This window comes from Chiloscyllium plagiosum, chromosome 19 (genome assembly GCF_004010195.1).
Source record: "Chiloscyllium plagiosum isolate BGI_BamShark_2017 chromosome 19, ASM401019v2, whole genome shotgun sequence".
Lineage (NCBI taxonomy): Eukaryota > Metazoa > Chordata > Chondrichthyes > Orectolobiformes > Hemiscylliidae > Chiloscyllium > Chiloscyllium plagiosum.
The window spans coordinates 9,298,989-9,325,075 of NC_057728.1; the positions used below are offsets into that span (position 1 = coordinate 9,298,989).

The 26,087-nt window shown below is 40.7% G+C and overlaps 1 protein-coding gene across 4 annotated transcripts in view; it reads left to right on the top strand.

Annotated features, from left to right (window-relative positions):
• Nucleotides 1-26,087, top strand: part of pdzrn4 (PDZ domain containing ring finger 4) — a 478,752-nt gene that overhangs the window by 415,453 nt on the left and 37,212 nt on the right. For all 4 annotated transcript variants that reach the window (XM_043709044.1, XM_043709045.1, XM_043709046.1 and 1 more), the window contains one exon: nucleotides 20,213-20,466. In XM_043709044.1, coding sequence (XP_043564979.1) covers nucleotides 20,213-20,466 — 254 coding nt within the window. The remainder of the gene's footprint in view (nucleotides 1-20,212; nucleotides 20,467-26,087) is intronic.

Consider the following 26,087-nt stretch of genomic DNA (forward strand, 5'->3'; position numbering starts at 1 on the left):
TGGGTTTTAGGGCTCTTCTAGCACAGTGGCAGTGTCCCTACCTCTGATTCAGGAGGTCCAGGTTCAAGTTCTGCCAGCACCCTAAAGCATGTAATAGCAGCTACGAACAGGTTGATTAGAAAATGTCTGAAAGACCCAGGCATTTCATGAAAATCAGGAAAAGTTGGTACAAAGCCCTAAGAAGATAAGCTAGTAGTTTGGAGCTCTGTTACGGAAAAGACTCGATGCGAGGTTGATTGTCTAATTATCAGGATCTGGGGATTCTAAAAGTAGTACACATTTACAATGTCCTGTCTGAGACCGATGAGAACTTTGGTACTTTGAGTGAAGGATGCTGTTAAGGCGATAGTGGGTGGACATTAGGCAGTGTGCTCACTGGACACAACATAATCCAGTCTGATCCTCCAGCAATATCTACCATGCACTAGAAGTCACTGAATGATGGTCAAGAATCTGATATCTTGTGGATGTTTCACTCATCGCTAGCTGTGTTCGGACAACTTCACAATGACTCTGAATAGAGTGTGCATTTTCCCATTTGCTAGAAGTTAGAAACAAAAGTTAGAGACACTATCACAAAAGCCTCACTGAATAGTTCTGAAACAGAAGATTGCATAGGCTCATGACCTCATGTTAGAGACACCTATAGCCGCTCAAGAAGCTGTAGAAAAGTTAACCTTTTTTCAAAAAGTAAAGGTTTGTCGGGGGTTTGACAGGGTAATGTGTAACTTCAGCACACTGACTTCAGTGTTGAATATTGCAACAGAAATAAAAGAATTGAGGAAGCTGAGAAACTGTTGTAACTCTCGTCAGTCGCTAAAAGGATGCAGAGAGCAGCACAGAGATCAAAACTGGCAAATGAGCAGTTAAAGTCACAGTACCAGTTGGCACACTTGAGATTTGGAAGAGTGCCTAATTCCCCTGACTGTTTGATCTCTAATCTGCAGTTCCATGTCACTAGCAAAGACCAACAAATGTCAGAGTCAATTCAAAGAATTTATTTGATTGTCAACAGTGATTTAGACTACATATCCTTTGTTGAGGTGGAGATCATCAGGTCAGATTTTGAAATTGACATTGCAAATTGAACACAGGCGTTTCAAAACTGCGGTTTGTGGTATTGAGCTGCTGGTGTGAGAGGGATGAAGCAGAGCACAGTTAAGAATTAGCCAGCTTTGTAGCAATGCCCCATTCATTGCAACAATAGAAGTTTCTCCCATCTCATAATATCTGGAATCTTGTTGCAAATCAGAAGTAATCTATGCCAATTCATCACCCGCAGCAGTTTTCATTGAAACATAATCACTTTGAATGAAGTAAAAGCTAGGTCTGGTATAGCATTAAAACCTAGTGTTAAATTGGGATGTTGCGTGAATGGAATAAAATTTGAATATATTGGTATTGGAATGGGACATTTTGGGATTACTGCTTCTAGATTTGCAAGCAAAATGGAAGCCTATGAAATAAAAGGGCAGTTGTAGCTTGGACAAAGAATTGGCTTGGGGATTTTGAAAAAGGTTAGCCTGGTTGAGGAAAAAGTCAGTTTTTCTGACTGGAGGGAAGTATACAGTGCATTTCCCCCTGGGTTCGGTATCCAATATGCTGCTATTTTTGACATACTTCCCTTGTTTGGTTTCACAGGGCACAAGTTTTGAAACTTGGAGAGGGTACAAACTTTGGAATTGTGGTAAATTGAAGGAAGTCAATAATAGGCTTCAAGAGAACAAGGAATGACTGGGCATTGGGCAGTAATGTCACAGTTGACATTCCATGTAAGGAAATGAGGTGATATGTTACTAAGAAGAATGAGGATAAAGAGGATAATTCTAAAGGAGGTGCAACACAAGCTCTGGAATTTGTGTACAAACCTTTGAAGTTGACAGAATAAATTAATCACGCAATTAATTAGGCATGCTGAATCCTGAAATTGTGCAAATTGAGGAACAGAGCACAAAAGTCATTAAGTTATGTTGAACCAATGTGAAAAATCACTAGTGATCATTATGGGTGACTCAGTGCAGAGAACAAGATTCCATTGGGCGTGCAGGAGATGTTGCAAGCATGTTTCCTGGTCTGAGTGATGACTGTCCTTTGCATTAATGGGAGAATTTGGGGTTGTTCTGCTGAGAGCAGGGAAGGTTTAGCAACTTGCTATGTAAAATCAGGAAGAATTCAGATAGAGCAGTAATAGTGAAAAGAGATGGTTTCTAACAGCTAAACGGGATAACTGGAGAATGCAAAATAAGGATGATTGGCCAAGATCCAGAGTCACCTCAGGAATTTTTTTTACATATTGAGTGGCTGGGATTTAGATTGCACTGCCTGGCAGAGTGGGGAAAGAGATTCAGTTGCAGACTTCTGAAGGTAATTCGATTAAATTCTTGAAGGAAGAATATTGTTGTGAAGGACAGGAAGTTGGACTAGTTGGATTGCTCTTCAGAAGAGCCATCTAGTAATTGATAGGCCACTTGGGGTCATTTTTGGCTGTACCCTTGGTATGGTTCTGCTGTGAACGGGATTACATTCCACATTTGCTTGGTAGTACAGCACTTCAGCATTGGTAAAGGGAGAAATGAAAGTGAAGCTTTCATTCTGCATGAATTGCGATGTGCATAAGACAAAAAAGCTCTTAATTTTGTATCTGCTTTTTAACAATGTTGAGAAAATGTTGATGTTGTATTGGGCACTGATATTAATTTGGGGAACTGGAATTGCCCAATACCAGTATTGGGCTGAGGCATCAGGGAGTTTGATTAGGCTGAATCGGACACCGAAGGACCATCTGAACTTTGTTCTCTTGTCTCACTGTGAAAACAGATACAAAGTAATCAATTTAAACAACTTCAGGTTATTTCCTCCCATTATTATCATCCTGGAACTCTCTTTAATGGGCAGTATTGTCCTGGATTATTTTACTTTTAATACATGTACATACACTTTTATTAATTTAACATCCCACACAAATTATTTCTAACTTCTAACATCACATTATTTTGTATCTGCTTGCTGATTTTTATAACTTCCACTGTCACTGAATTTCTGCTTGAAATTGATGAAGCATTGCCTTAAAACAAGGCTACAGTGGTTGCTGTTACCTTGCTTATATAGACCCTCACCTCCGAATAGAAAAACGTGAGCCCAACCTCAGAAAGGGGGGGGGGGGGAATAAGATGTAAGACCCGAAAGGTCCCCGAAGGAGACCGTCTGCTGTGGACTCTACTCTCAAACTACAGCACTACAAGGGCAGGGGTGGAAATATAGAAACTGGCGGCTGCCCTTGAAAATTTAATTAATGATACCACCGGCGCAATGGGAGAAACTCAATCCCAGATATCAGCCATAACCACCGAAATGATAGCAACAAGACTGTTACTTTATCTGATCTCATTTGTTGGCCATTGCTGTTTTAACTGCACAAGTAGAGATTTTATTTTTTCTAAATATTTCTCACAAAGTTTATTGGGCAGTCCAGTTGTCTCTAGCCAACTTGTTTAGAATTTCAAATTCAGATCCTCATGTTGTGATGTTCTTTCTCATCCTCGATATCTACCTCAGTTGTATTATGATCATAATTTGCTCCTTTATAAGATTCTTAAATCATTCTGGATTGTTACCCTGTGTTTAGGATTGTACCTTTGTTCCTTTTGCAAACTTTCATGAACTTGCTGTCAAAAGTCATTGCCTTTACCAGTTGAGGCGATCTGCTTGTGCCTGTGTAAAGATCGCATGTTAGAGCACCATCTACAAGGCACATATCAGGAGTGTGATGGAACACTTTACACACCTGGATAAATACAGCTTCAACTACACTCTAGAAACTCCACACAATACAGAGTGGTAGCGTGTACCATCTACAAGATGCACTGCAACAATTCACTAAGGCTCCTTAGGAAGCACTTTCCAAACACATGACCATTACCACCAAGGCCAGTATCTGCGTGGGAGTACCATCACCTACCAGTTTCCCTTCAAATCACATGCCATCCCAACTCTGAACTATATTACTGTTCCTTCAATGTCCCATTCAAAATCCTTTCAAACAGCACTGTGAGTGTCTCTGAACTCCAAGGATTACAATAGTTCAAGAAGGCAGCTCATTAGCACCTTTTTCAAGGTAATGAGAGATGGGCAATAAATGATGCACTAACCAGTGACTCCCACATCCTATGAAAGAATCAGGTAAAATCCCCCATTATAACCATTTCGTTTTCATTTTGTGCTTTCATGTAATCAATTGTTATGCCTATCCCAACACTATTAAAATGAACACAGTAGCAGTTCTTATTAGATCTTTATGACCTCTGCAGTTCGTACTCATTCTGTTCTCCTTCATTGTCACTGAAAACCACCTTTTCTGGTGTTGCATTTGCATCTTTTATGAATATTGCACCTTCCCCTTCTTTCCCAATTGAACAGCCCTACCTGATATTGCCTGAAGTTACCTGGGTACTCAGGTTGATTTTGAGCATTCTGATATTGTTTGCGGTGCTGCATGAAAAGGATTTTGAAATTGTGCCTCTAAATGTTCAATCACCAAGCAATTTAAAGTTTGGATTTTTTTTAAGAAAAAGGTCACGCTATTAAAATAAAATTGCACCCAGAAATTGTGCTTTTGCCCTTCTTCCTGTTATTGTTATCTCCAACTCTGTGAGCCAAATTTCCATCATCCACCTACCATATGTTTTAAGTCCCACTTACTGTGACGCTATGTTCACATATCAAACTGGGCTCCTGCTCCAAAAAGAAACTCCAATTTAAAGTGTGTTCATGGCCTCACAGTTCCCTTGTAAACATCTCCAGAAGAAATCGTTTGAAAACACAGCTTTCTCCCCATACTTGTGGATCCCTGTTGTCTTTTGTCCCTCTGTTGTTGGCCATGCCTTCAGTTGTCTGAGTCCTTCCTAAAACCCACTACCTTTCCACGCTATCTTCTAAGTCTCCGCTTAAAATATCATTCTTTAACCAAGCAGTTGGCTCCATCTCTTAATATCTCCTTGAGTGTCACATTTTGTCTGTTTGCTGTCAAGTGCCATGAATGAATATGAATGGATGAAAGATACTGCTCATTCAACTTTTTCTTTTTCATCCAGTGTAATACTTTTAGAATCAACCTAATAATTAGTGGGATCTGATGTAAAAGACTGCAGCATCTGCAGTCCTCACTTTCTCCTCTGATGTTAAATAGTCAGCAAGCCCATACGGAGCCTGAGACAGAGTACATGAAAAGCTAAGAAATTCCACACTAGAAGATAACCAAAAAAAAGTGTTCTCTGAAAAACTGGAATAGTGATGAAGAGAAAATAGAGATTTTTTTAACTTTGTTATGAGAGATCCAGCTTGTGTCAAGGCATTTCAGAAATGTGTTGAAATCAAACTCCTGGACTGTTAATTATTCAAAAATGTCATGACTTCATTGAGAATGGAAACAAATACTTGCTCTCCAAAGTAATTCAGATTTCAGTGGCAAGAAGATTGTAAGCTGTCAGAAGGTTGAAAAGAGCAATAAAGATCAGTTGGGAATTGTGAAAATGGCGCATTAGCCAACCAGCTTTTCACATTGACTGAGTTCTCTCTGCACTTTGTCAAAATACAAACTACTGCTTCTGGCCCCACTATCAATCACCCTGGAATACCCCACATGGTTGGTTGCACAGAGTTTCTGATCAAAGACACAAGCTCTGCACCTTGGCTTGTGTTTGTGTCTGGTTGTAGACTGACAATAAAATGATTAAATGTGACTAAAGGAATCATCCTGCTCTTTGCAACAGTCCAGTCAAAGTTTAACATGTAAAGATATTTTTGATTTTTCTGTATTTTGCTTGTGATTTGAAATGGGTAGAAAGATTGTTTTTAAAAATCAAGAATTGTGAAAAAGATTAATGCACTGTTTAAAAGACTGACAGTCATTATAAATGTTTGTACAACTGTTCAAGTGGGGGGGGGAAACAGATGAGTTAAGGAGTGTGTGTGTGCGAAAGAGAAAGAGAGATTCAGCTAGTGACAAGTAGCTGATTGGTCTGGTGAATGGTGACCACTTGTCAATGGCAAGTGCTTCTACCTGCCAACAACAATGTGATTGGTTCCCATCTAGCTGAACAGGTTGGTGGTGTAATATTTGGGTCAGAAGCAATCAGACATTCAAAAGGGAAGGAGCTGTCCTTTCCTGTAAAGTTTATTTAAAAACCCTCAAACCTAAGCACTGTATTTTCCCTGATCCATTGTTGTAAGCTGTGACCTTTAGCCAATCAGAGACTTTAGAAGAATGAACCAGTTACTCCTGCAAGCAAGTGAAAGTAATTGGAGAAGGAAAATTGAGTACCTGACAAGCCAAAGGAATCATGTCAATGAACAAGGACAATTGAACTGCCTTCCCAGTCTTTCTCTCCATCCATAGCATCCATGTTTTGTTTTTATGTCTGTATGTGTGTATAGGTGGAGATTTAGAAGGAGGTTAGAGTTTTAACTAGTAGAGTTATATGCCAACAGTACATAATTGTCTACCGACAGCTAGAATCCATTTATTACAAATAAATAGTAATTCCTGTTCAAGACAGAAACCTGGTCCATGCTTTCTGTCAGTGTAGATCTAAAAGGTAAGTTGTGGAATTTTGTGTAGTTTTATAAAAGCTATAATATTTGTGACTACTCCAGGAATAGAGCAGCCTGATTTACAGCACGATGCTTCACTGAGATATGATAAATGCAGTGTAAAAGCTTCTGCTAAGTTAATTGCTTGCTGTTAGCATTGTCAAAAGTTGTGACCTTGTTTGCTCTGGTAATCATTCTTTAAACAGTAGACCTTCTCTTTGTTACTAGGTAAATTCAGAAATGCCGTTGATTAGCACTGAGTACATCCGTTGTAATCTGCTGGGGTTGTGTCTTTTTGTTGTGTCTCTTAAGTGTTCACCTCCCTTCTTCGAATCTAATTTTGTCAAACTTGTGCTTCACTTCTGTCTAGCAGATGAGAACTGAGAGAACCCCAAGTGAAAAGTCACGAGTTCTGAAACAGCCATGGCTCATCCCCCACCCCTCCTGCTCTCATAGGAGAACTTCTCCTCCCCTCCCTACACACCAAGGGATCGTGACAAGCTTCAAAATGTGGCCAAAGTCAGAAAGACGTTTCAGAATGACCGCGCTATATTTGGATGTCCCTTTGCGCTCTTTTGTTTGCTGTCAAATGTGATAGTTGAAGTCATGGTATTTTGTTTGTTTAACAAAAAGCAGGGCTGTATCTCAGAAGCTGAATCACAGGTTAGAAATCATGAAACAGCCCTGTTATAAAACCCAAAATCTGTGATTCTGATCATTGACTAGATACAGGGCTGTTTTGAGCAGTCACCATCACTTTGTTTGAAGCAATTGCAATTTTCTGGGTTGACATTTGTAGTGCATGCACCCCATGATGCACATGTTGCTGTAATCCTCGTTCCACAGATTCTGTACTGATAGTTTCTCATGCCAGGTATTTTAAAACCATTCTTCTATCCATGCAATGTCAATCATTTTAACATTTTATTAGTAAAAAGAAACAGATCAGAAAAGCAGAACCTTGATGTGCTGTGGAATCTCTTCGAAGAGTATAATACTAACCAATTTTATATCTGTTTCTGTGTGCAGAGCAAATAAGCTAAGCAATTCAGTTGTTTCAACACTGGTGTTCCAAGCACTACGCAGGGACAGATTAATATATATTGAACAGCCTTGTTAGCTGTAATGGAAACCCTTGTACCATTTGACAAAATTTGGTTGAGAAATTAAAACAAATGCTGCTTCTTAATATCCTTTTAGTGTATTGTTTCAACAAGTGTTGAACTGTCTTTATCAGTAGTGCAATAGAATTAATTTTTATTGTCTTCTATTGCATCTGTAAAAGACAAAGACCTATTCATCGTCAGAAAAAGGTTAGAATGAGTTTGGGCTTAAATCGGCAAGTTGAGCTGAATCAGAGAATTTTTCATCCTCCTTGCCTGAAATGTACCTGTGGTCTGCTGCTACTTAGCTCACACGCTTACTTCCCAAGGAGGGAAGGCTGGCGACATAGGCATCCTGCCAGGTTTAATGGTAGGGTGTCATAATTGTGCTCTTCCACTTTTAGATCTACAGGAGCAGCAGCCAATTAATGGTATGGAGCCTGAAATTGGTGCTTGTTGCAGGTTGCAGTTGTGTGCTGAGATGGGAAAGAGAAACATGACAGTAAGAGAAGGAACTAGAGTTAGGATTAGATTTTGAAAGTAATTGAGCCCAGCAGGATTGAGTGAAAGACCATGAATAGATGGCCCAAGGGATGAGGGCCAATGGCTGGGTAGAACACTTGTGTTCTGCATGGCCCACAAGAAGTTGCATCCCTGAAGTTGCAAAGTTTCCCAACCTTGAGAAACACAGCTGGCAACTGTGAAAAGTATCCTCTCAGCCCTGCTTTTTTTAAAACCGTATTTATACAATTCCTTCTGAAAGCCAGTGTTGAATCTGATTCTCCCACCCATTCAGAAAGTGCTTCCCAATCGTTCGCTTAATCTCCACTCAGAGATCTTTTGCAGAACGGTAAAGTGGTGTAGTGTACAGATTCACAAATCATTTCAAATAACAAAGCAGGTTGACAAGAACATAGTGTCCAGAATTATGTGATTGGAATCCAAAAGGGTCTGGTTGAACTTGTTTAGTATCATGATCAGACAATACTCGGATAATTGAGTAGTTTTGGTCTCCACATTATAAGAAGGGCATAGAAACATTAGAAGGAGGGCAAAAAAAAAAGGTGTGGGTATCCAACTTCAAGTATGCTGATGTGTAATGTTTATGGAAGAAAGGGATGATCTTGTCGCTGGCATAAGGGTTTGACTTATCCATCATGTCCACACCTCCACCATTAAAACTGAACGTTATGTTAAGGACGAGTACCATGGATTTGAGAGTGCAAATAAGTTAAAGCATGTGGGGAACCAGTGAGAAAGAAAGCATGACCTAACTTTCAATATGGCTTGTCTTGTCGTGGCTGTGATGCAGTGCAGCATGCTGAAGTATTTAAGGATCAGAGATAATGAGAGTGAGTATTGAAAATAGTGGCAATTAGGGGAGGTCAATAAGAGATCGAGGTGGGTTTCGAAGGTGTGAAAGCTGCAACAAGGAGGATGAATCAAGGAAGAGATTTCAAGGATGTATGGAGTGATGGATGAAGGTTCATAACATTTCACAAGAGGAAGCCGTGAGGAAGTGAAATGGACACCAGTTATGTTTTGCTTTTTATTTAATGTGTGTTTTTGAAGGAGATGAACAATATTAACATTAGCACACAAATTTGATAGGGCAGTGCTTTTTGAAATCACTATAGACTTTGAACGCATAAGAATTGCAACAGCTATTGCCATTCTGTTGATTGCTGCCTTGGGGGCCTACTTGTTCTATTCCTTATTGCCAGGTAATTTACTGTGGGAGAAATGAATGCAGCAAATTACAAAGGTTATTAACCAAGATGTGGTAAACCTGAAAATGCTAATGAGTGAGGGAGCATCAGTGATAAAACTGCCAGAACATGAGACGCAGAGGAAGAATTAAATTAAGTTTTTACGAATTTGTGCAGTGTATCCATTAGTGCAGGAACTGCTCAGTGCGGAATCAAGCCCAGGAAATGAGAGGATCCGACTTTTCACCAACGGTGGTGAATTTGACTTTTGAGTAAGAAGATTGGGACTTGTGTGCCTAATCTCAGGAAGCATTTTGGTACTGGACTGAGGGGTGAGAAATGAGGGAATGCAGCACTTGTAGCAAGCGGCAGCCTTTGGCCAGGTCACGAAGTCAGTCACAAATTCTGATTACAGAAATTTTAAAGTGGACGGTGGAGATCCCACATTCCAATTTGAAAAAGGATCCTTCTACTCTTCCTTGCCAGCATTGATCCAAAAATCTGGTTGGCTGCCTTGCTGATTGTGGAATCTTGCTGTGTGCAAATTATCTTTTGCATTTGCTACTCTTCTAAGTGATATGTTGTATTTGAAGCATCTTGATGTGGAGACTTATGAGCTACGAAAGTGACTCATGAGGAAAGGTGGGAAGTACATCATTTATGGAGGGTTTTTGGGATGTGTCTTTAGTGGGCACAGATTTAAGGATGAGTGTCAATGTTAGTTGTTCAGAAGAGGATGTGAGGAGCTGTCTGGAAAGATGGCTGATTACTGCTGCTCCGAGGAGTTCTGTGTATCAACACTTGATATCACTTCCCATTCTTAAACTCCTGAGGTCCTGCATTCTCCTCATGCACTCTCTGTGCTGTTAGGAGGAGTGATACTCCTGTATTCTTTGACCTTTCTCATCCAGATCTGCTCATCATGTTCTTCCTTACCTTGGACAAGATCAGTTCACTGCAATCCCTTAGCCTTCCACCCGAGTTCCTGAAATTCCTGCACCCTCAGGTCTGAGAAGTTTTGACAATGATGAATCCCTGTTGTTAGAAATCTTTTGTTTTGAATGAGTCAGTGTGTCGTGCAATGTCCCCTCCCTTTCTTATCGGTCAGGAAACCGAAAAGTGAGACGTTGGTAACAATTGGATTTCCAAACTGTCACAAGCCCTGCCATTTCACCAAGTTCTAACTTGGAAAACTCCCCATGATGTCTTAACTCAGAGAATACTCTCAGTCTCACGGCCCGTGCCGAGATGGGTTTTCTCCGGGTGCTCCGGTTTCCTCCCACAGTCCAAAAATGTGCAGGTTAGGTGAATTGGCCGTGCTAAATTGCTCGTAGTGTTAGGTGAAATGGTAAATGTAGGGGAATGGGTCGGTGTGGACTTGTTGGGCTGAAGGGCCTGTTCCCACACTGTAAGTAATCCAATCTAATCTAGTAATGTGGACCATAACCATTGATGTAGACCAGCAGGCCTGAGGTCAGTTTCTGTGCTGCAGTAATCTGATGTAATACCGTGGAAGTGACCAAGCAGGAATAAAACTTGGACCCTTGGTTGATTTATGTTTCTCCATCCAAGGGGTAGTAAACTAAATTTAAATCAATGCAAGCTGAGTAGCGAAGGGTCTTTCTGTTCTGTGTGGCTCAGTGTAACACCTTTCCATCATGCCACTGTTGGTCTAACAGGTCAGGACAAAATGAGGAAATCCAATTGTAGGCTTGTCGTCCCTGGGCCTTCGACACTAGATAATCTGTAATATTTATATGGCTCACGTGGCAGTCAGTTGTGTCAATAATTTCCTGGTGTTTTTTCCAAAGGTACAAAATTGTCCAAATCGTTTTGTGCGGTGTAGCTCGAACACCCTTTTATTGTCATAGTCCCTACCTACTATTATAATGGGAGAACCATCATTACAGAAGGTGATATGGTTCAAAGAAATGGCCCATTATCATCTACTTCAGGCATATGGGTCAGGTAATAATGGCAGTGACAGCAACCTTGCCAGAAATGTCCATTTCCTGAGAGAATAGAGAAAGACAAACTGGTTTCATCAAACAGTTTTGAAAACAAATGATCAGAATCTATTGCTTCAAAGCAAAGTTCAGGAATAATTTCATGAAAAATACAGTGTGATTCCCTAAGGTGTAAAATCTCATCAAAGATTAACAATATGTCATTTGGATTTATACTGTGCCTTTCACGGTTCAGATTCTGAAATTTACAGCGATAGCCTTTTCAACACAAAATGCAACAATTGTGTAAGTAAGATGAAGAACTCATTTACTGGCATCAGTTAAAAGATTACATTTTGACCAAGACCTGGGTGAACCCCCTGTCCTCACTTCAATATTGCATTGGGATCTTAAAGTATCTGAGCAGGTACTTTAAAACCTCATCCAGAACATGTCAAGTACAACACCACCTCAATATTGCGCAAACCTGTCAACATCAATTACATGTTCATGTTTCGGAGAGATTTCAACCTCAAACTCTCCAAATCCAAAGCAAGAGTGTAACCAAGTGAGTCAATCAAATATGAAGAGCAGAATAGAATCAATTAGAATCTGGGCCAGTGGCGGGTGAAATATGTTAAAATATTACACTTTGAAGGAAAATACAAAACACCAATCAAAAGGCTTACAAAGAAAAGTGTTGTAGTTCTTTCCTGGACATGTTTTTATTCAATGTATGGTAACTCATGCCCACTATGATACCAACATGGATGTATCTTGAATATTTAGATTATTTTACATCATGCTTTTATTCTCCACTAAAACATAATTTACTACTTTCTACAAGCTATTCTGCTGTGAAATGTATTGGAGACACTGACCCCTTTGTTTTCCCATTCCAGAAATCTTTTTCTGAAAGTGACCATAAAGCAGTGGAGTGTCAATTTTAAAAAAGACCATATCATTCGTGCTGCAGAACCAACTGTTTATCAAGAAATAGTTAAAGTAGTGCACTAACCACTAACTCTACTCCCTTTAAGAGCTGTTGTGGAGAGGTAGATGTTGAGGCATTGGCGAGTCTTAGTAAGAAGATGCACTTGTCTTAATGAGAAGATGCAATTTGTTGAACAGGAGCAGACAGTACTCTTTACATTGGCTAGTTAGGCATGATCACTAATGCTATCAGGCACCAGGGCTGTCATCTGTGAACCTCATTGGGGTCTCAAGCTAGACGGCTCTTTTCCCTACCCAAGACTCTATGATGGATGGAGCTGAATGTAGTCTCCAATATTAATTCTTTCATGTCGATTAATTTGTATGACATTTCCCACCAATTTTTATTTTCCAGCATTGTCAACCTTTATATATTAGACTACATAACAACTTCTACATTGATCACTTCTCCAGAAGTCTCAAGCTTCACAAATTCAGGTTTCACAATTCTTCCAGGACTAATTTTCTTCAGATTTGGAAGATTGGTCTTTTGCTTAAGGATTATTGCTTTTGATTCAGTTGTCTGTAAATCACTCCTCCAGAGGAGGATCTTTCATTTTCATTCCTGCTAAGCTCACTAGTTTGTTCATTACATTATCCTTAAATCTCCAACATCTCCTCTGCAGTGGAACTCTTTCCTCCTAATTGTATAGTTACCCCACAGTGTTGGGGGTGGAAATTCTAATCTCCTGAATGTCCATTGTGGAAGCTGGCTGCTCTGGTACCTCGATGTTTTTTTCTTGGCAGTATCTTGACTTCTCAGACCAGGTAAATTCTTTTATTTGGCCATGTCTGCGATCTGTGTGTATTGGTCTCTCTCCCATGGAATGACATGTGGCTCATCTCTTTTTTTTCAAGCAAATCTTTACTCTCAACCTGCTGGTACACCTGTATTGAAGTATGTCAAGTTTTAACTTCATCTTACTTGTGGGGGGGGGGAGATAATGTCATCCTAGTGAACTAGACGTGTTCAAATCCTCATTGCATTGGAAGTTTCCATCTTTCTTAACATTATCTTTGTCACGTGAACTAATAATTCTCCTATGAAGGACAAAAGGATCTGACATTGAAATTGGGCTCTTGATTATGTTAACTTCTGGCATCTGGCAACGTATCTGCTGTGTCAGTCCAGTCACCTGGATCAATCTGGCTGTTTGAACGTGTTCAGCTGTGATCTACAATGAGCTCAAGTAGATTGTACGACTATTCTTCAAGTTAGTGTTTTCTTTATTCTGCTAAACTTTGCTGATTTTTGTCTTTTTAAAGGTTCTTCATTGATGGTGAGGTGTACAAACATATGAATTAGGATCTGGATGTAGGTTTGCTCACTGAGCTGGAAAGTTCATTTTCAGACATTTCGTCACCATACTAGGTAACATCTTCAGTGAGCGTCCGAACGAAACACTGCTGCTGATTGCTGCTTTCTATTTATAAGCTTGAGTTTCTTTGAGTCAAATAAATATTCAGACATATAAATAGAAAGCAGGAATCTCAGCAGTGCTTCATCTGGAGGCTCACTGAAGATGTTACCTTGTATGGTGACAAAACATCTGAAAATGTACCTTCCAGCTCAGTGAACAAACCTACATCCAGAACCTCAACCTGAGCTACAAATCTTCTCAAGACTCTATATGAATTAGGAGTAGGAGTAGTTCATTCAGCCCATTGAGCCTACTCCATCATTTCACAAGATTTATGGTTGATCTGATCGGGACCCAAATCCTCATGCCTGCCTGTCCTCTCATCTTCTTATCGCTTGCTTTAAAATATTCAAGGTCTCTGCTTCCACAATCTTTTGAGGAAGAAGTTTGCCAAGACTCATGATGCTCAGAAAAAAAATCACCTCATCTGCTTTCATTAGGCACCCCCAATCTCAAAAAAGTAACCCCTCGTCCAAGATTCTCCTATAAGAGGAAATATCCTCTTCACATCTACCAAGAGAAGACCCCTTAAGATCTTATATTATAATCAAGTCACCTCTTCCTCTCCTCATATTTTCTAATCAACCTGTTTAAAGATGTTATTACACACATCTGAAGGAGGTGGACTTGATTTCCAGTCTCCTGGCTCAGAGGTAGGGAGACTGTCAATGCACCACAAGAGATATACCTCTTAATCTTACAAATTTCACCAGTTGAAAGTGTCACCTGTCCTTATAATTTCCCCATTCCACGTATTAGACTATTAAACCTTCTCTGAAAAACGTCCAGTGTATTTATATCCTTCCATAAGTAAGGTGACCGTTATTGTGCAACGTACTCCGCGTGGTCCTTCCTAATTCTTTCCTGTACCTGCATCTGGGTCCATCCTTTGATATTTTTCTTAATCATTGGAAAGCCTATTCTGTAAATTCTGAAATATCCCCTTAACTGTCTGCCATTCTTTCTCTATTAACCACTCCTTTAACATAATTTGCATGTTCACTTCAGCCAGCTCTGCTTTTAGGCTCTCTTCATTCCCCTTGTTTCCCCTTATTTCAACTTTAAAGAAGAGCCATAGAACCACAGCCCTCTCTCAAACTTAATATAAAATTCAATTATGTTATGACTGCTGATATTTACACATCCCTTCACTAACAGATTATCAATTAATTGTGTCTTGTTGGTCAAAGAACAAAGAAAACTACAGAACAGGAACAGGCTCTTCAGCCCTCCAGATCCTCTATCTAGACCTGTTGCTTATTTTCTAAGGGTCTGCATCCCTCTGCACCCTGCCATTCGTGTATCTGCATAGATACATCTTAAATGACGCTATCATGCTCAATACCAGGTCCAATGTAATCTGATTTCAGGCCAGCTGCAGAACATGCTATTTGAAGGAACTGAATCAAAAGCATTGCATTGTACATTGCTAAGTCTGTACAAGAAAACTTTCTTATTCAAGATGTGGATGTATCTACAAGAGATTGAGCAATACTTAACCTTCTGTTGGGAAATAAAGCAAGGCAAATGACAGGTGTCAGTAGGGGGAGCACTTTGGGGCAAGTGATCATAAATCATAAGATAGTTATGAAAAGGATAGAATTGATCAAAAAAGTTAAAATTCTAAATCGGAGTCAGGCCTATTTGACAATGTCAGACAGGAAACTTTCCAATGTTGATTGGGGGAGGTTATTTGTAGGTCAAGGGACAGTTGGGATAACGAAAGTTCAGAGACAATATATTCCTGTAAATGCAAAGGCCAAGCCTGGCAGAGGTAGGGAATGCTGGATCACCAGAGAAATTGAGGCTCTGGTCAAGAAAAAGAAGAAGGCATATGTCAGCTGGGATTGAGTGAATCCCTAGAAGAGTATAAAGGCAGTAGGAGGGAAATCAGGTGGGCAAAAAGGAGACAGCTTTGGCAAATAGAATTCAGGTGAATCCAATTAGATTTTATGAGTACATTAAGGGCAAAAGAATAACTAGGGAGAAAATAAAAATCAAGTGGTGGCCAATATGTAGAAGCACAGGAGATGGGTGAGATATAAATGAACATTTTGTATCTGTATTTACTGTGGAGAAGGACATAGAGGCTAGGGAACTTGGGGAAATAAATAGAGATGTCATGAAAGGAGGTCATATTACTAAAGAGCTTTAGGGGAAGCTCTATGGATATGGACTTCAAAGTGTTCAACAAGGCTCCGCTCAGTGGACTGGTTCTTAAGGTTAGATTACATGAGATTGTGGGAGGGCTTGCCAATCAGATACAAAATTGACTTGGATGTGGCAGGAGATAGAGGCTGGTGGCAGAGGGTTCCTTTTCAGACTGACTGCCTATGATCAGTGGTATGCCTCAAGGATCAGTGCTGGATCCACTGTCTTTGCCATTAATATAAATTATTTGGATATGAATATAGGAGGCATGGTTAGTAAGCTTACAGATAGCACCAAAATAGGTGATGTTGTGGACAGTGAAGAAGTTCACCTCAGAATACAACTGGGCCTTAATCAAATGGGCCAATGGGCCGAGGAATGGCAAATGGAGATTAATTTAGTAAAATGTGAGATGTTACATTTTGCTGAATCCAACCGAGCCAGGACTTATACATTAAATGGTACAGCCCTGTGGAGTGTTCCCAAATATAGAGACCTCGGGGTGCAGTAGCCTAGTTCCGAAAAAGTGGACTCGCTGGTAGACAGGGTGGTGAAGAAGGCGTTTGGCGTGCTTGTCTTCATTAGTCAGAACATTGAGTTTGGACATTGTTGCCAGTGTAGTGGATGTTGATGAGGTCACATTTAGAAAACTGCATACAATTCTCGGCACCCGTCTATAGAAAGGATATTGTTAAACTTGAGAGGATGCAATAAAGATTTACAAGAATGTTGCTGAGATTAGAGGGTTTGAGCTATAGGGAGAGGCTGAATAGGATGGGAGTATTTTCCCTGGAGCACCGGAGGCAGAGGAATGATCTTACAGAGGTGTATAAAATCATGAGGAGCATAGATGGGGTTAATAGCCAATATCTTTTTCCTAGGATGGGGAAGTCCAAAACTGGAGAGCGTTTAAGATGGGACAGGAAGACTTAAAAAGGGCCTGAGGGGGTAACTTTTTCACACAGAGGGTGGTGTGTGTATTGAGTTGCTAGGGGAAGTGGTGGAGTTGGGTACAATTATAGCATTTAAAAGGTGGTTGCATGACAGGAAAGGGTTTAGAGAGATATGGGCCAAATGCTGGCAAATGGGTTAGGTCAGATTGTGATGTGTGGTTGGTGCTGACAAGTTGGACCAAAGGGTTTGTTTCAGTGCTGTATGACTCTAATTTGTGAAATCTATGCCATGCATAACTGTCGTAGAGGAAAGCTCTGGGATATGTTCAGTGCCTCATGCAGACCCATTGGTGAGTCTGTTTCTGATAGTCAGGAAAAGTAAAGCCCAAGGGAAAATAACCTATTTTACAATCACATAATCAGCACTTTGTGTTATTCACTCTGTGCTTGATACAATGTGCTTTTGTGCTTCTTCTATATAATAGTTGTCTGCTTTGTATCTTGGCATGCATAATAAAATTGTTTTGACAAGACACAAGACTGCGCCTATAATGCTGATTGTGGTGGAAAGCAGCCAGTTTGCAGTCTATTACTTCCAAATTGCAATTTGCCCACGCAGCTTCCAATCGGTTAATGTCTTCCTTCAGATGGTCTATTTTCCCAACTACAAATTCTCTGCGCAAATCACCCAGTGAATGGGGAATGGCAATATCTTCCTCATTTGTATTTAATACTGATGTGGCTCAATTCCAAAAAATACGTTTCAGCTAGTTACACTTCAGATGGGAGCTCAGTTCCCAACATCTGGCACATATTTACCAGGAAATCAGAAAGGAGAAAGAGCCATTACATAGAAGATACATCAAGGATGGAAGTAATATGGTGTACATCTGTAAACCTATAGGTTTTATTATTCATGGCATGTGTGTAGATTCATCAACCCATCTGGCACACTACAATTATCCTAACATCCTGCTATCAGTCTAATAGAGTGTGGTTCCTGTTTCTTGCGGGAGTTTTCTTGTCAGCTGCTTGACCGTTTGATACGATTGGAAGGATGGCAGAGTTTGCAGCAACCATGTTCAGAGGTTCATCAGGAGCTCTCACCACAGTCAGAAGTTGTTTATGTTTCCATTCCCCTCTCCATAAAATGACTACACAATCCAAGATGGTACTTCAGTTTACTAGGACTGAGGGAGTCTAGCACTGTTGCAGGTGTTATCACTGGACTGTTAATCCAAAGACCGAGGTGATGTTCTCGGGACCCGAACAACAGCAGATGGTGGAATTTGAATTGAATAAAATATCTGACATTAAGAATGTAATGATGACCTCGAATCCATTGTCAGAGAAACCCACTCATTACTCTGATGTCCTTGAGGGAACAAATCTGCCATCCTTACCTGGTCTTGACTACATATGAGTCCAGACCCACAGCAAAGTAGTTGATCTGGGTAATTGGGGATGAGCAGTAAATGCTGGCCTAGCCAACGATGCCCTCATCTCATGAATGAATGAGTGAAATACAAAATGCTGATTTTCAGATGAGACATTAAACCATGAGGCCTTTTCTTCCTCGTATGGATATAAAAGATCTCTGTCCTATTCAGAAGAGTTCTTCCTGACCAACCCTTATCCCTGAAATGACACCTTGAAAAACAATAATGTGATTCTCCCAGTACTGTTTGTAGGATCTTGCTGCATGTAATTACCATAATGAGTACTTCAAAAAAGCACCTCATTACCTGCAAATCACAGTGGGATATCTTGACATAAGAACGTAAGTGTAGCAGTATTTTTTCTTATTGCTATAGTGAAGTGTAATTCACTGTCATTTAGTTCCTGGAATACAAGCCACAGCACTGCTCAGATGAGCAGAATTTCGGCAAGAATTGTGTTTAAAGGCGCAACTTCAAAATGCTGCAATGAGTTGGTAGTGAGGTGCTCTGATGAGACTGGCTTGTGTCCATGAATACTTGCAAAGCCCCAGGAAGCATCCACATTTTCTGTTGAGTTCGCTGATCTTACCCAAGGTATTATTGGGATGCCTGGCCAGTAAAAGTGGAACCCTGTCATCAATCCTAAGTTTGTCTGTCATCCATTGCTTCTTTCTGACTCATGGCTGATGGATCAAGATAGGATTGGATCTGACAAGGATGCTTTCTACTAAAGCAAAAGCAACTTGCATTTATATAGTGCCTTTCAAGTAGAGATGTATCCCAAGTAATTTCACCAGAGCATCATCAGATAAAATTTGACATAACTGCACAGTACGAATGTTCAACTTTAAAGACAGGTGAAATGGTCAGTGGAGTAAATTTGGGTCAAGGTAGCTAGCCACATCTGCTAATACCGAATGATTTGGGAGGATGCGCAGAAGATGAGAGTTGATAGAGTGCAGAGTTCTCTGTGGATTGTCGGGCTGAAGAAAGTTTTGGAGGGGTAACAATATGGAGGACTATGATTTAAATAGCTAATCAATACTAGCTGTAGATTTAACCTCAGAGAATGGACAATCAATGAGGGCACAGAAGTAGAAGTCTATTTCAACATGTTTGAAAGAAGAGAGAAACAAAACTGTAAGCATATTCTGTGACAGAGAAAAGTAATGAGATTAAACATGTGTAACAAACCTGCTGCCACCTACTTGCTATTCTATAATTATCCTGCTGCTTTGATCTTAACATTCAAACAATACATTTTAGCTCACACATTTAAAGATCAAGATTCCCAATGTTTGCAATGCATGGCACTACTTCAGCCATATTGCATACTTCTTAAGTGAGTTTGTCTAATCTGTTACTCAGTCCAGCTTTTTAAAGTTCTAGTCTCTCTCTTCCACATGTAAAACGTTTTAAAGCAATGGCTTTTGATTGAGATATGGAAGTTGCTTTTCTGAGCTCACAAGAAAGGTTGTCAAAGAGACTTGTTGAGCTGCCAACTCCCTCCTCCCTTTTGCTGCTATATTGCCCAAACTCTTCTCCCAGATGACACCTGTCAAAATCAGAATCTGACGTTATGGAGTGAGCATGGTATATTTCAAAACTTAAATGTAGTCAGCGCTGCAACTTGCTGCCATAAAAATAGTTGGAGGAGACTATCATGGGTGTGGTAAACTAGATTTTTTAAACACACTTTCCTATCTCTCATTGGGTGGTAAAATACCTTTTCTCCGTCCCCTTTCCCTCTCACCCTGTCACTCTCTCTAACCCCTACCCCCCCCCCCAACTTTTCTTTCTCTCTCTCTCTCTCTCCTAAGTTCTGAATAGACTTCCCATTTATATTGTAGACTTTGTGCACTGGTTCTGTTCTGAACAAAGTGAAAGGACTTGTCATAGTCTACGCAGTGTGTGAGCACCTCGCATGTTCCTGGAGAGGATGATCTCACGGTGCATTCTGCTTTTGCAGGTCAATGGGAAGGATCTCTCAAAAGCCACACACGAGGAGGCTGTGGAAGCTTTCCGAAATGCCAAGGACCCAATTGTCGTGCAGGTTCTGCGTCGGGCCCCCATCACAAAGAATCATGGCAGTTCCCAGGAAGTTCCACTTGTGGATGCTGGCACACAGACAGAAATTACTTTTGAGCACATCATGGCTCTCTCCAAGTTGAGGTCGTCTTCACCTCCAGTACCTGACATCTGCCCGTATCTGTTATCAGACAGGTAGAACACAACCTTTCTCACTCTCTTGATTGTTGCAATCATTATATTTGTTTACTTTAACTAGTGTTTCAAGGATGAAAGTTCTGTTTGGTCTTATGTGGTCTGACAATTACATCATTGAAGGTAATCATTCATCCATTGCCAATGCTGGACTCCCTACTGGAGCTGCCCACTCTAATTCCATTTCCTGCCCACTGTTCAGATGTATTTTTCATTTAGGTATCCAGACCTGTTATTCTGTCAGTTCTGTTAAACTTAGTTTGTGCTCCAATAGTTCCTTGTTGTGAACTGTTCCATGTTCATTTGTGTGAAAACCTTTACTTTCAACACCCCCTATGTCCTCTGATAATTTTCAATCTGTCTCTCCTATTACTGACTCATCAGCAATTATCAATTTTTTTATATAGAATCCTCACAGTGTGGAAACAAGCCATTTTGTCCAACAAGTCCACACCAACCCTCTGAAGAAATCCCATGCAGACCCATCCCTTGACCTTATTCTTGTAACCCTGCATTTTCCATGGCTGAAGCACCTAACCTACCTGTCCTGAGGCTTTCACTATGTCCCTTGTCACGAACCTTCAGACTGTCAAAAGGTCAATTGGATTAACTTTAAACTTGTCTTTTGCCATGGTTTGACTTGTCACCCATTTCATCATAACTATGATCTCTGATACTTAGTCGCCATTGCCAAATCACCTTTTCAATGGCATCTTTTAACAGTGTACCCAAACACACATCTGACATTGAACCTAGCTAATTCAGATACAAATATAATTTCAGTTGTTTTTAATCCCGTTGTTCCTGAAGACATGGTCCCATTTGCCCTTCCTTGGACCTATTATTTCTTTTAAGTCATTAATGTGATACCCCTGTTTAAAAAGGGAGTAGGGCAAAAGACGGAAAGTTACAGGCCAATTAGCCTAACCTCGGTTATGGGTAAAATTGTGAAGTCCATTGTGAAGGATGAGATTTCTGAATACTTGGAAGTGTATGATGAAATAGGGCAAAGTCAACATGGTTTCATCAAGGGGAGGCCATGCCTGACAAATCTGCTGGAATTCTTGGAGATAGTAACAAGTAGGTTAGACCAAGGAGAGACAATGGATGTAAAATACCTGGACTTTAAGGAGGCCTTTAACAAGGTGCCTCACAGAAGGCTGCTGAGTAAAATGAGGGCCCATAGTGTTAGAGGCAAGGTGCTAGCATGGATAGAAGCTTGGCTGTCTGAAGAAAGCAGAGAGTGGGGGTAAAAAGCTTTATCTCAGGAGACAAGTGGTGTTCCGCAAGGGTCAGTGTTGGGACCACAGCTTTTCACTTTGTACATTAACAATCTCGGAGAAGGAACTGAGGGCATTCTGGCTAAGTTTGCAAGTGATACAAAGATCAGTAGGGGAGCAGGTAGCATTGAAGAGGTGGGGAGGCTGCAGAAGGATTTGGACAAGTTAGGAGAGTGGCCAAAGAAGTGGCAGTTGCAATACAACTTGAGAATGTGAGAGATCATGCACTTTGATAGGAAGAATAGAAGCATGGACTATTTTCTAACTGGGGAGAAAATTCAGAAGTCTGAAGTGTAAAGAGACATGGGAGTTCTAATCCAGGATTCTCTCAAGGTAAATTAGTAGGCTGAGTCAATAGTTAGGAAGGCAAATGCAATGATGGTGTTTATTTTGAGAGAACATGAATGTAAATGTAGGAATGTACTACCGAGGTTCTATAAGGCTCTGGTCAGACGACATTTTCAGTATTGTTTGTAGGTTCCTTAACACATGAGGAAAGTTTGAGGACTCTGGGTCTCTATTCGATGGAGTTTAGAAGGATTGGGGGTGTCAAATTGAAGCTTACAGAATACTGAATGGCCTGGCAGAGTGGATGTTGGGAGATGTTTCTATCGGAAAGAGAGACTAGGGGCTGGAGGTCACAGCCTTAGAGTAAAGGTAGTAAAGAATAGAGATGAGGGGAAACTTCTTCAGCCAGAGTCTGGTGAATCTATGGAATTCACTGCCACAGGATATTGTGGAGGTCATGTCATTGAGTGTATTTAAAATGGAAATAGATGGGGATCAAGGATTATGGGGAGAAAGTGGGAGAATTGGGTTTTGAGAAACTTATCAGTCATGATTAAATGGCAGAGCAGAGTGTATGGGCTGAATGGCCTAATTTCTGCTCCTGTGTCTTATGGTCTTAAATATTATCTGCATTTCAGCTCTCTAATTTCAATCAGTTAAATGCTTGGAATTTCAAGGAATACTCATTCCATTTGTAGTGTTTTACTTCTCAGTCTTCACCACCACCCCCCTCACTCTGCCATGTAATTCTCTTTTTCTTCAAGCACTCATCCATTTGTTGCTGTTACCTGTCCAGTCCACCTTTTACTTGTCCACCTCTTCTTGCAATCCCTGCCCCACTCTTCCTCTCAGTCAGTCATGCCCTCTAATTTAACGCCATTAGCAAACTTCAATCTTGGACCTAGCTGTCTGTTCCGGGGCAGCACGGTGGCTCAGGGTTAACAAAACTGCCTCACAGCGTCAGGGACTTGGGTTCGATTCCAGCTCGAGCAACTGTCTGTGTGGAGTTTGCACATTCTCCCCAGGTTTCCTCCCACAAACCAAATATGTGCAGATTAGATGAATTGGTCATGCTAAATTGCCCATAGAGTTGGTTAGGTGTATTAGTCAGGGGTAAATGTAGAGTGATAGGATAGGGGAATGGATCTGGGTTGGTTACTCTTTGGAGGGTCAGTGTGGACTTGTTGGGCCAAATGGCCTCTTTCCACACTGTAGGGATTCTACGATATCCTTTATTATAAGAAGAAAGGAAGCCAGGGATGCCCTAGTATGGATCTGTGGGCAGTGTCACCACTCAGTTTGTACTGATGTGAAAAGTAGCAGTTTACTCTTGCTGTTTGCTTTCTATCCTCGGGTCATTTCTGAGCATCCTATTAATATATGTGCCTTCATTTTCGTTACTTATTTGTTGCACCTTATCAAATGTCTTAAGAAATTTGGGTAACTCTGTATATTTACCTTTGTGAACATGGTTTCACATGGGCTATTGTAACCCAATGGTAAAGTCTCTCCATCTGAGCCAGGAGTTTCCTGTTCAAGTCCCAAGGCTCCACAGATGTGCCCTAACATATCTGAGCAAGTTGATTAATGATATTTATAATTTGTTCCCAATATAATTAATTTGTAATTGCATCTGAATTATATGCAACAGATTCTATTTTAGTACCACCATTTAGAAAGCAACTTTTTTCTTTTCGATGTTATATTCTCCACAGAAATAGACTTTTGTTGGAGCTTCTCAGCTCACACTGAACAAGGCAATTTGCAAGTATGCCAATGAGGAAACAATGTTAACACTGTACAAGAGGAGAGTGCTGATTGGTTGGCAAGTAGATTCCATTTGAGGCATCACCACAGAGAATGCTCCAGTTCAGTTGCAACAGGCACTCAACTGCCAATCTTCATTTACATTTTAAACAAGAAAGGTTGACCCTGGTAAAGGTGTTCACCTGAGAGATGAACCAGAGATGATTGTCACCTGTTGTCTTCAGCTGAACCAGATGGACTGCTTGCACATGGTCTGTCTGTCTGCAAAGAACAGGAGCCTATCTATTAATAGATGTATCTATAAGAATGTGCAAATGTGGTACACTGGAAATGCCAGGCTCATGGTTTGGCATCCCTAAATATTTTAATACACAGGGTCTTAATCTTTGATTGATTGAGGAAGTAACAAAGAGGATTGATGAGGACAAAGCAGTAGATGTGGTCTATATGGACTTCAGTAAGGCATTCGACAAGGTTCCCCATGGGACACTGATTAGCAAGGTTAGATCTCTCAGAATACAGGCAGAGCTAGCTTTTGGATACAGAACTAGCTTAAAGGTAGAAGACAGAGGGTGGTGGTGGAGGATTGTTTTTCAAACTGGAGGCCTGTGACCAGTGGAATGCCACAAGGATCGATGCTGGGTCCACTACTTTTTGTCATTTATATAAATGATTTGGATGTGAGCATAAGAGGTACAGTTAGTAAATTTGCAGATGACACCAAAATTGGAGGTGTAGTGGACAGCGGAGAAGGTTACCTCAGATTACAACAGGATCTGGATCAGATGGGCCAATGGGCTGAGAAGTGACAGATGGAGTTTAATTCAGATAAATGCGAGGTGCTGTATTTTGGGAAAGCAAATCTTAGCAAGACTTATACACTTAATGGTAAGGTCCTAGGGTGTGTTGCTGAACTAAGAGACCTTGGAATGCAGGTTCATAGCTGCTTGAAAGTGGAGCCGCAGGTAAATAGGATAGTGAAGAAGGCATTTGATATGTTTTTCCTTATTGGTCAGAGTATTGAGTACAGGAGTTGGGAGGGCATGTTGAGACTGTAAAGGACATTGGTTAGGCCACCGTTGGAATATTGCGTGCAATTCTGGTCTCCTTCCTATCAGAAAGATGTTGTGAAACTTGAAATGGTTCAGAAAAGATTTAGAAGGATGTTGCCAGGGTCGGAGGATTTGAGCTATAGGGATAGGCTGAACAGGCTGGGGCTGTTTTCCCTGGAGCATCAGAGGCTGAGGGTGACCTTATAGAGGTTTACAAAATTATGAGGGGCATGGGTAGGATAAATAGACAAAGTCTTTTCCCTGGGGTGGGGGAGTCCAGAACTAGAGGGCATAGGTTTAGGGTGAGAGGGGAAGGATATAAAAGAGACCCACAGGGCAACTTTTTCATGCAGAGTGTGATATGTGTATGGAATGAGCTGCCAGAGGAAGTGGTGGAGGCTGGTACAATTGCAACATTTAAGAGGCATTTGGATGGGTATATGACTAAGAAGGGTTTGGAAGGATATGGGCCGGGTGCTGGCAGGTGGGACTAAATTGGGTTGGGATATCTGGTCGGCATGGACGGGTTGGACCGAAGGGTCTGTTTCCGTGCTGTACATCTCTATAACTCTATGGTTCTTTGCAGCCAGAATTGATTTTACAAACACTGTCCCTGTTCAACCCAACAAAATATGTGACAGCCAATCTCTGTTTCACTTCTCAGTGCAGTGCCCTGATCAATCAGACTAAACAATGAACAAAGGATTGAAGTTAAGGATCAGTTATCATCTAATTGGTGTATTCTCCATAGCAACCTCTCTAGCAATCTGCACATTACCTTTACACGTGTTAATGGTGTTTTCTCTTGACATTAGTATGGTTGCCAATTGTCCTGATGTGCTAAACTGAAAAATCTTCCACAGTGTCTTTCTCCTTACTGAACTTCTGGACTCCAAAATTACCATTATCATGCCTTTAAGCAGAAAGTCAACACTTCATCCTTGTCTCTTTGCCGATGCCTGTTATATTTTGGCTCCTGATTTTGCCTCCAGAACCAAAATTCCTTTAAACCCGACAGTACTTCATCCCTGCATTTCAGTTGGTGTGTCTGCTGTTACCATATTTGAACCACATTCCTACATGGTCTTCAGACTGTTTAGCCCTAAGCTAAGCAATTTTTAGGAGAGGTTTTCAAAGTTGTATTGGTTGTTTATTGTCTATTGTTTATATCTGAAACAGGGTTGGAAATAGGCATTCTCCCTGTTGAGAATTCTTGAGTTGTTTAACCCCCACC